Consider the following 11,492-nt stretch of genomic DNA (forward strand, 5'->3'; position numbering starts at 1 on the left):
ACAGAGAAGTAAAGCAACTGGCTCAAGTTCATAGAGAACTGGAGAGCTGGAGTAATAGCTGGGTCTAGAGCTTGGGCCTCTTGACTTTTGGTCCAGTGTTTCTCTACCACCCCTCTGACCTGAATTTTTATGGTGACTGGCATAACTGAAGTATTAAGTAAAATGTGTCTCAGTGACCTCTCTCTTCCTCTCCTAGGTGTCCTGGGCTGGCTTGGGTGGGCATCTGTGGGGAGCCTCTCTTCTCTAGCTTGCCTCTTACGTGCCACTGCCTCGATGTATAGCCTTCCACCCAAGCAAGCTGTCCTCTTGGTTTCTTGGGCACTATCATCCTACGTTACCTTCTTCCCATCACTGATGACTACAGGTTCTTTATTTTGTCCTTCAAGATCAGGCTTTCTGTCAGACAAATGAATCAACTCCACACTGGTTATGAAAAAAGGATAGAGAAAACTTTTCTCTTCTGTTCCATCACCCTTTCTTCTCAAGTATTTTCTAGGCCTCATTATGCTGTTTTTCTGAAGACAATGGCTTTTTTGTTGTTTATATCAGAGGGAAGTCTAATGGCAGTGTCAAATCGGAGAACTAGCAAAGCAGATCTACGGCAAAGAAGGTATTCTGGGAGGGAGAGAAGTCTTTTAGTTATCATTTAAGTTAAACTCATGGTATCTAGTGCTTGAATTAATATTTATAGTAACATCATAATGTAGCTATGGATTGATTTTACTATTTAGAAATTCTTCTTACGGTGTTCACTTAAGGTTTTTGCTCCAGAGAACTACTTTAAATGTTTGATGATTTACATCTGTTATCTGTTATCTTTGTAATTTATTAAGCTCTAAAAGGATTGCAAAAGTGAAAGCTGAAGAACTAACCAAAAATGGAGCCAGGGTTTATTTTAAAATCAATATGAAAAATTTCACCTGCACAGACAGAAAAGCGTGTGCAGATTGAGCACTAGGTCTGAAACGAAGACTGTTCCCTCATCAGAGGATATGGATATACATTTTTTTTTTTTTTGCAGTACGCGGGCCTCTCACTGTTATGGCCTCTCCTGTCGCGGAGCACAGGCTCCGGACGCGCAGGCTCAGCAGCCATGGTTCACGGGCCCAGCTGCTTTGCGGCATGTGGGATCTTCCCGGACCAGGGCACGAACCCGTGTACCCGGCATCGGCAGGCGGACCCTCAACCACTGCGCCACCAGGGAACCCCTGGATATACATTTTTAACTAAACTTTTTCCATCACAATATATTTTTTTTCTATTTCTGTGGAGCCTCAGGAATAAATGTTCTGAAAAATGGACATGTGTTCAACTGCAGTAGAAATCTGGTGTTAGTTTATGTCAAAAATATGGTTCACACATCAAAAAATCTAGTGTCTACTGCATACATTTCAGAAAAACAGAAGAAAATAAGAGCAGAAACAGTAAATCTAAAACGTCTATGAAACTCACCCTGGGTTGTTTCTGACGCTCTCAGCACCTCCGAAAAGACCTGAATTATCAGTCTGGTAGTTTCAATAACATGAGTATTATTTTCTGATAGGAAGAAGAGTTTACCGAGAGTGGGCAGGGGCGAGCTCGGCGGCACGAGCCGCACGAACGAGAGAAACGTGCCCCTCGCGAGGCGTCGCGCGCGCCCGGGACAGGGAGCCAATGAGAACGCTGGGAGGGCTCGAGACCCGGCCCTGAGGGCGCCGGCCGCGCGCCGGCTCGAAGACGAGCGTCGCCGGGCGGGAGCGCGCGGAGCGGGGCGGGCGTGGAGCGTGCGGAGGCCGCGCGCTGCCTCTCAGAGGCCGGACGGCGCTGCGGAGAGGCGGCGACGGCAGCGGTAACTGGAACTGCGTCGGGGGTGAGGCCCTGGGACGCCGTTGAACTCTGCATCCAGAAAGCCCAAGATGGAAGAAGAAAGGTCAGAGGCATTGACTAACCTGGAAACGGACCTCTTTGGAACTTTGCTTTCATCCACAGTAGCTTTTAAAAGTATCATCGAGTGGAAGTGATTTCCTCGTCTTATTTTGCTTATTGGGAAGAACATGGCTTCAGGGATTTTATGTTTCCCTTTAGTTTTGCATGAACTCCATAGGAAAAGGAGCCCTTAAAGGGTTTGGGAGTAACAAGAAGAGACTGAAGACAGACAGGCTTGTGCGCGCTGTTTTCCCTCCCCTTCAAAGAAAAGGATTTACAACGCAACCTTGTAACAGCTGCTGCCCAGTTTTAACCACCAAGAGAAAGTAAATAAATAAATAAATAAAAAGAGAAAGTAAATAATTAAACCACCATTTAAAAAAAGAATTTATTTTTAAGTTCGACAAATCAAATAACCTCATTTACCTTGATTTTTTCATAAGGAAGTTCAGAGCCCTCGAAGTTCCCTTGGGTCTTATTCACAGTTTTTGGTAATAATTCACAGCAGATATATTTGGTGGTATTTTACCAGAGGTACTTCAGCATTTCTGCAAAATCACACCTTCGTACATATGTTATTATCATGTTGTTCAATATGTAGAGCATATAGCTCTAAACTAAGATTTTCTAGAATTGGTTCTCAGTAAACTGAAGATGTGGTGTAGGAATGATATCTTTTTTGCACTTTGTCAGGCTGTACTGATGGTTAGAAGGGATTAAAAGCCACTACGGATCACGTTTGCAGGCATGCTAGTTTACCAGGACACGTCTAACGCAAAACTTGACCTAATTATTCAGAACCAGTGTAACTGAAGCATCCTGTTTCCTTTGCAGCACACTCTCTAGGTGTAAATTTTGTCTTGCCAGTTTCAGATGGATTATCCCACCTTCAAGTACTGAAGGGAAATCTGTAGAGAAAGAAAGCAGCTGGGAAGGGCAGCTGCAGTGTTAGTGTTGCTCTACCTGACTTATATAGGCCTTATGGGAACTTTTAAGCAATGACATCAGCTTTCCCTAGTCCCTGGTTAGAAAAAGTTAATTCTTTGGGAATCGAAGTTACAGGCTTCGCAATCATCACTAAGGGTATTTAATGGGAAAGCGGTACTTCAACATCTGAATCTTTAGGATGTGTTTATATGTGATTAAATGAACAACTATTTAGCGATTACTATGTGCTAAGTATTAGGTGAGGGGCTTTCCTGTTTTTATCTAATCCATATAAAAACGCATTGCTGAGGGATGGGCAATGGAGTTAAAAATTTAATCTGCTGTCTGCCAGCGAGGTCAAGTGTTTGGACTCTAGAGTCACATTGCTTGAGTATAGATTCCAACGTCCTAGGTGTGTAAATTTGGGTAAGTTATTTAACCTCTGGGCCTCAGTTTTCTCATCCATTAAACGTGAATAAAAATGGTAACTTTTTTTAGAGCTCTTGAAATCTTTGCAAAGCGTGTGGAGCTTCGTAAATGTGTTATCTACATGAGTATAATTATGTAATACGCAATTCAAAGAAACAAATGCAAAAGCCACCACTAATTGCCAGTCAACTTTTTTTCCATCACGTATTCATTACTTTATATAACAATGAAAAATCAGAACCTTTTGCTCTAATTCCCATTTTGCTTTCTCTGCTTAGATATAGGGTTTGATAGTTTAAATGGGTAAAAGAAGAATCCAAAGGAGAGGGATTAAGGTTATTACACTTTGATTTTCAAGACTGAATAGTTTTGTGGGATGGTTAGGCTATCCAAACTAAAGTGTATGGAACTAGAAGTAAGCTTTTAGCTGAATCTCCATGCAACAGTGTCTGGAAGACAGGATGGTAACAGAGGGAAAGTATCAGAAGTGACCAAAAATTCTTACTCCCAAGGACTTGTGGCTTGTGCTCCTTTTCCCCAGTTTTCTTGTTGGATTCATTATCACTGATCAGGGGCCAGACTTGACTATATTGGAAAACCTGGTCTTTCAGAACTTACAGATATTGCTACTTGGCTAACATGGGACTTGTACTGTCACACTGGCAATCAGGGTACACATTAGGAAGAGGGATATGCTGACCATACTAATTCTCTAAACATCTGGAATTGAGATACTTTATTACAGGCATAATACACCAAGGGCAATATAGAAAATGATGTTCAATTGATTATAGGCCAAATACCATCACCACTGGCATTGGTAAAATGCAAGGTTGAGAAATTAATCTTTGAACAATTTCTATACATTGCCCCTTCCTCTTGTAACCCTCTCCCCTGGCCCACTACTTTCCTCTGACTGTACACAGAATGCCATATAGGTAACTCAGGCTTTCCCTCCCTGGAAGTCCCTGATGCTCCAAAATTGTGTGTTCCTCTTTCCTCCATAGCATAAATGAAAACAATTGTTTAAACTTGAATAGCCTTTTAGCGTTTGAAAAACTCTTTCACCCTTACTGTTTTATTCGGTCTTTATGATACCTCTGCGAGGTAGGGAGCATTATAGAAAACTTGGTGTTAAGTGATTTTCACAGAGTTTACACGTCAGGTAAGCACCTGAACCAGGGCTTGAACTCAGGTAATCTGCTGCTGGATCCAGTACTTATTCTCTTAACTTCACTTGGATGCTGCCATTTATAGAAGAGCATAGCTTTTGATCTTAACCACCTATAGAAGATGCACACTTAAAAGTGTTGCTTGGGATTTGCCTGGTGGAACAGTGGTTAAGAATCTGCCTGCTAATGCAGGGGACACAGGTTCAAGCCCTGGTCAGGGTAGATCCCACATGCCGCGGAGCAACTAAGCCTGTGCACCACAACTAGTGAGCCTGCGCTCTAGAGCCTGTGAGCCACAACTACTGAGCCCATGCACCTAGAGCCTGTGCTCCGCAACAAGAGAAGCCATCGCAATAAGAAGCCTGCATACCACAACAAAGAGTAGCCCCCGCTCGCCGCAACTAGGGAAAGCCTGTGCGCAGCAACAAAGACCCAATGCAGCCAAAAACAAATAAATAAATTTTTTTTAGAAGTGTTGCTTGTTCACTTATATGTCGAATTTGAAAAAACAAAAACAAAAACAAAAACCCACCAAAGGAAAAAAAACCCTCAAAGAAACAGAGAACAGATTGGTGGTTGCTATAAGGATGGGGTGGGGAGTGGGCAAAATGCGTGAAAAGGCTCAAAAGGTACAAACTTCCCGCTATAAAATAAGTAAGTCATGGGGCTTCGCTGGTGGTGCAGTGGTTGAGAGTCCGCCTGCCGATGCAGGGGACACGGGTTCGTGCCCCAGTCCGGGAAGATCCCACGTGCCGCAGAGCGGCTGGGCCCGTGAGCCATGGCCGCTGAGCCTCCGCGTCTGGGGCCTGTGCTCCGCAACGGGAGAGGCCACAACAGTGAGAGGCCCGCATACCGCAAAAAAAAAAAAAAAAAAAAAAAAAAAAAAGTGAGCATGTACTAGGCTACAAAGGAAGTCTCTATGTGGAAATATTTTAGATGCATTCTCTTTATGGTCTAAGAAAGACAGGGGTGGTCACTGTAACTACTACTGCTCATTGCAGTCCTCCGGTAGTAGGTGTGCCGATGTATCCTTTAATGTGTGTAGTGAGGACTGTGAGGGGTGAATTTGTGGTGTTGGGTCTGAGTGGTGATGACATTTGATTGCTTGATTAGAGCATTCCGTGTGGTGAGGTGTATTTGAGAATTCTTTTTGACATATAGCATCGAATCCTCACTGCCTACCTCTTCTGGAGAGTCTGTGAGCTATTTAATATCTTTTAATTTTTCTGCATAAACTAGCCAGAGTAGATTTTATTGAATTGCATCTGAAAATATGACTGATTAAAGGGAGATCTTGATAAAGCATATTGCGTTATAAAGCTAACATGATAAAAACAGTATGGTAGTGTTACAGAAACAACTAGATCAATGAAACAAAATATAAAACTCAAGAAGAGACCAAGTTCCTAGGTGACATATGTAATAAAGACTGTACCACAGATCGGTGGGGGAAAGGTGGATTATTTTGTAGATACTGCTGGGATGACTGTTCTGCTCTATGGAGAAAAATAAAGTTGCATTTCCTCTTACACCATATATACATGCAGATTTCAGATGAATTAAAACCTACATGTAAAAGAAAAACCTATAAAGATAACAAAATACAATGCAGGAAATTATGTTTGTGGCCTTGGAGTAGGGAATGATTTCTAAGTCAAGATCCCAAAACTCAAATCATAAAGTAAAAAAAAAAAGCTATCTTTGACCCCCATCAAAATGAAGTATTTCCATTCAAAAAGGACACCATAGACAAAGTTAACACATTAGGGGTATACTAGAAGAAGGTATTTGTGATGTTGAACACTTCAAGGAATCAATGTATGAGGAACTCCTGAAATTTACTGAGAAAAAGACTGGGGACCTAATTTTAAAATGGGCAAATCATTTGAACAGGTAATGTTGAAAAGGAAAACACAAATAGCTCAATTTCACCAAACGAGTAATACAAGTTAAAATGAGACTCCACACTCAGCATATTGGTAAAATTTAGACAGTTTTATAATTTTGATAACACCAAATGCTGTTGAGGATTTGGAGAGACTGGACTGCTCAAGCATTTTTGGTAGAAGTTGTATGTGATTATCACTACTTTGAGTGATTAGTGAAATTGAGTACGTATATACACTATAATTGGACATATCCCAAAGAAGTTCTTACATAGTTAATAAGGGGAAATATAGAAATATGTTTATTGCTGTGTTGATGGGAGTTAGAGGCATCCTATGAGTCCCTCACTAGGGGGTTGGATAGGTAAATGTGGGGGAAGCACATGGTAAAATATTTTGCAGTAGTTGGAAACTGTGAGCCAGAAGTACATACCCAGTAATCAAAAAAGAGTTTTAAGTTATCTATAGCTGTAGACCACTTGGCTTCAGGATGAAGCTGCCTAAACACTTAGCTTACTTGTATAATTGTATTTCCTTTGTGTTTCCTTTTGTGTTTCAATTGTCAGAAATTTCAGAGCTCAAATTAATCCCAGTAGCCATATTAGTTTTTCTACTAAATGAATCTGTGTCCACTGTCTTTGATTCCTCCATCCTAATTTTACAGCCATATTGGAATTTTGTACTTTATTTGGAAACTTTTTTTTCTGGGGAAACTTTTTCTGGGGAAACTTTTAAAATTTTATATATAAATATAAAGTCACTGTTGGACCTTAATGATCATCTTATTATTATTAAGGAATCTCCCAGTAAAAAAAGAAAAAAAAAATATTAGGGAAGAAATGAATTTCTCCTGACCTGGGATACTATTTTAAAAAGACAGAAAAGGAAATGAATAAAGCAACCAACCATCTTAGGATGAGGAAAAGAAATATTTCACTCTATGGAAGTGTGTTTTAAATAACTCACTCATCTGAATGAAGAACATCTTTTGTTAATCAGAAGGCTTTCCAGGAAGGTGGTTATTTCCTCTGCATAGACTTCATATCCCTATGGAAATTGAATAAGGAAGAGGAATTTGAACAAAAGCAAATGGCAAAAACTCTCTTCAGGATGTGAGAAGCTATGAAGACTGTCTCAGAGGCGGCTTGGGGATATGATTTCCCATCAGTTCCCATGTTGCCCACTAGGTGGTGGTGGTGCACATAAAAACTCTACTGTATACACCATGAATTGCCATAAACCTTGTTTACTCTTCTTTTTCAAACAAAATCCCAAGAAAATCTGTATAAAAGCCTCAGGCAGAAGTATGAAGCCCTCAATAATAACACAGGGGACAGTCTCAGGCTATAAGATGAGGATAGGTACCATCCAAAAGAGATCATCTCCAAATGCAATTTTGGGTCTTCCTTGACCCAGTTTCTTTTGGTTACAGAAAAATACAAGGGAGATTTTCTTTCTATACTTATTCCAGAGATCACCTTGGATGAAAGGAGTCAAATTTTGATGAATATCATAATTTACATCGTAATTTTTGTGCCTTAAAAAAACCTATTGCTCATCTACCACAATTACTATGATTTCATGATTATTTTTAACATGTTATCATATCATTATAGCACATGTGATAAGTTCAGCATACCTTTTGTGTGAATCTATCACTTTAGTTTGAATGATGAAGCAGTCTCCCAACCATTGTGAGACTCCTTCTGACACCACTAATGAAGGAACAGAGCTCCTAAATGATTAATTCATTCTTAAATGCACAGCTGTGGTGACCTCTGAAAGCATACATTCCTTTTTAAGACTGCCTTCTCAGAACAAAGTCATTATTATGTAGCCTCAGGACTGTAGTCACTCTTCTTCAGTTCACAGATTCTGGCTGATGATGTCATGACACAGAAGAAAATGCAAAACAGGCAGCCTTACATCAGCTTCCTGGTGAGCATCACACTTGTGGCTGAGGTCTGAGACCAGCTGCGTTTTGGCCATGGCTTTGCAGAGCGTTCTGGAAGCACTGTGGCTGGAGCTCCTCCTCAGCTCTCTCTGGAATGGTGAGTAGGCTCCTGCATCATCTGGTCTTGGAAAAGTGTATGCCATTGTTTTAAAACTTGGACTCATTAAAAAAAAAAAAGAAAAACAAAAAGTTGGACTCATTAAAAAAATGAAACAGCCAAATTCATTAATACCCACTGTACCTAAGGGGCAATCAATAAACCAAATAGCAGTGTAAAAGTCACAACGTTCTTTTTTTATTTCCTGTAGTTGCAGAGAGCAAGGACCAAGTATTTCAGCCTTCCACTGTGGTCTCTTCAGAGGGTGCTCTGGCAGAAATCTACTGTAATCACTCTATATCCAATGCTTACGACTTCTTCTGGTACCTTCACTTCCCAGGATGTGCACCAAGACTCCTTGTTAAGGGCTCAAGGCCTTCTCAGCAGGGACGGTACAACATGACATATGAGCGGTTCTCTTCATCACTGCTTATCCTCCAGGTGCAGATGGCAGATGCAGCCATTTACTACTGTGCTCTGGAGGACACAGAGGCAGGAAATCCATGAAGAGCTGAACAGAAACAAGGAGAGATCACAGCCTTTGCAGGGGGTGGAAAAAAGATGAGCAATAACTGTTCACCCCACTACCCCCAATCCAACGTTCTCCAAGCTTTTCCAGTTGGCACTATCAGAAAAAACATTTGAGTCCAGACACACTATATATTAGTAAAGGTACATAGGGAAATATGTTTTTAAGGAGTGTTTCATTAATGGTCTGTAAATCCATGTTTTAAATAGCTTACTTTTTAAAAAAATAAATTTATTTTATTATTTTATTTTATTTATTTATTGTTTCTGGCTGCATTGGGTCTTCATTGCTGTGCGTGGGCTTTTCTCTGGTTGCGGCAAGTGGGGGCTACTCTTTGTTGCAGTTCGCGGGCTTCTCATTGCAGTGGTTTCCCTTGTTGTGGACCATGGGCTCTAGGCGCACTGGCTTCAGTAGTTGTGGCACACGGGCTCAGTAGTTGTGGCTCGCGGGCTCTAGAGCGCAGGCTCAGTAGCTGTGGTGCACGGCCTTAGTTGTTCTGCAGCATGTGGGATCTTCCCAGACCAGGAATTGAACCCGTGTCCCCTGCACTGGCAGGCGGATTCTCAACCACTGCACCACCAGGGAAGCCCTTAAATAGTTTTCTTGTTAATTGAAACACTTTTGATCCATTTCTTTTGAAATCTGATTGAATTATTTTTGCTTTCCCTCATAAAATGGCTGATGATGAACTTGTGATAGCAGGAAGAGTCATGTTCACTCTGCCATTTTCTTCTTGCTTTCTGTGTTTGCATTTTAAATATTATCTGCCAGCTTCACTCTCTTTGCAGGAATCTTTTCAAGACGTGTATCCACTTTATAAAGGGTACTTTAGTTAACACTGGATAATATAGTAAGCTGAAAGTGAATGAATGAGTGAGTGGCTACTGCCAACAGCCCTGAGTTTGGAAGCTCAATCCTTCCCTCAGGATATTTTACTTATTATAACCTAATATATAGGTCCCGTGAGGATGTCAGTGCCAATTGGTACATGAAATATTAGTAAAACTCAATCTCCTTCCAAATTTTTAAGCTAAAATAAAATACAACTGGAAGTTGTAATATATTCTTCCCATATCCTCGTTACTTTGTCTTTTTACCCAGACCTGTCCCTCCCACTTTAGAAACCAAGGTCCTAGGATAGATTAGTGATTCCCAAACTTTTTAAAATCATAAGTCTCTGGAGTTTTGTTTAGAAAAATAGATTGTTTCCTACATTCTAGATGAACTGAATCAGAGTTTTCTGGAGTGGGGTCCTGAAGTCTGTATTTTCCATAAATGTCTCCCTGGTGATTCTGTTGTTCAGTCAGATTTGATGTGGGAAACCAAGACTCTGGACTCCAGATCTTGAGGCTTTAGCCACTATTCTTTACTTTTAGCAACATCCAAATGTCTCCACTGTATACACATATAAATTGGTATATGTTTGTACAACTTCTTTAGGCATATTCTATTTTGGATTATTGCCTGTTTAGCAGTGTATTAGTCTTACCTTTTAACCAAATGAAATATTTGAAAAGACGAAGCATGTGTGCATTTTCTTCATGAGTTCTGCATGGTGCCGTGTGTATTGTTGCTCCATAAACAGTGAATAAGCATGTGGCCCCCTCATTGTTTTGGCAAGCAAGAAAAGAGCCAGAAAATTCCTTTTCTTCATAGAGGAAGTTCTTTTCAGTTCACTGAGGGGTGTGTGTGTGTGTGTGTGTGTGTGTGTGTGTGTGTGTGTGTGTGTGTGTGATGTATTGAAAACCCTACCTTTTACATTGGTGTTTTGATTCTACTGTTTAAACTGTCAATGACTAGTCTTCCTACCAGATTTTTTCCAGCTCATATGTAGAATACTAAAGACATTATTACCCAAAGGGGAGGTGGAAGAAGAATGAAATAAAAGAAGGGGAAAATGCAGTTGATGAGAGAGGAATTACAAAGAGAGCTCAGTGACAGCTCACTCTTAAAGGCATCATGAAGTTTTCAGTCCGATGGTGACTTGTGAAACATTTACAGGAGAGTAAAGTTCCCTGTATTCCCAAATCCTGGGAGTTTGCATCTATACACAGATTTCCATATTCTCTTTTGGAGGTTTACTTCCCATTAAAAACAAAACAAAATAAAAAATTCCTGGTTGAAAAAGCTGTTCTAAGACTCCTGAGACTAAACATGGAGAGCAGGGCTGGAGAGTTACTTAAGAGTCCAATGCAGCTGCCATGAAGCTGTCCAAGGTCTCCCTGGATCGGTCTGCTCTGTCTGCTGCCGGTAATATCTGCATTGATGGTAAAGTTTTCCTGGGGTCAGTAGCTCAGCCAGTTCTTCAAATGTCTGAGGACCTCTTAGAAGCAATTACCTAGGGACTGCTTTGGTTATGTGGCACATACAAGTGAGGTCAGCATTTGGTATACACTCAATTAATAAGATGACCTCTAAAGTTCTACTTGGCACATTCAAGTCTATGATTGTATAATTTTATTAGGATAATGGAATTACTTTCCAATATTATAAGGTTTTTTTAAAAAGTAAATGATCCAAAAAAAAAGTAAATGATCAAAATTGAAATTCTCAGTGTGATTTAGTGGAAAGAATGCTTCTGAAGTCAGAAAAG

General features: G+C 40.5%; 1 gene segment (V, D, J or C); it reads left to right on the forward strand.

Moving 5' to 3' along the window:
• The first annotated feature begins 413 nt into the window (after positions 1-413).
• LOC112410592 (T cell receptor alpha variable 2-like) lies at positions 414-9,040 on the forward strand. The segment is given in 3 exon segments: positions 414-610; positions 8,185-8,370; positions 8,582-9,040. Coding segments are annotated over 2 exon segments (360 nt in total).
• Positions 9,041-11,492: the final 2,452 nt, after the last annotated feature.

This window comes from Neophocaena asiaeorientalis, unplaced genomic scaffold (assembly GCF_003031525.2).
Source record: "Neophocaena asiaeorientalis asiaeorientalis breed wild unplaced genomic scaffold, Neophocaena_asiaeorientalis_V1.1 scaffold95, whole genome shotgun sequence".
Classification (NCBI taxonomy): Eukaryota; Metazoa; Chordata; class Mammalia; order Artiodactyla; family Phocoenidae; genus Neophocaena; species Neophocaena asiaeorientalis.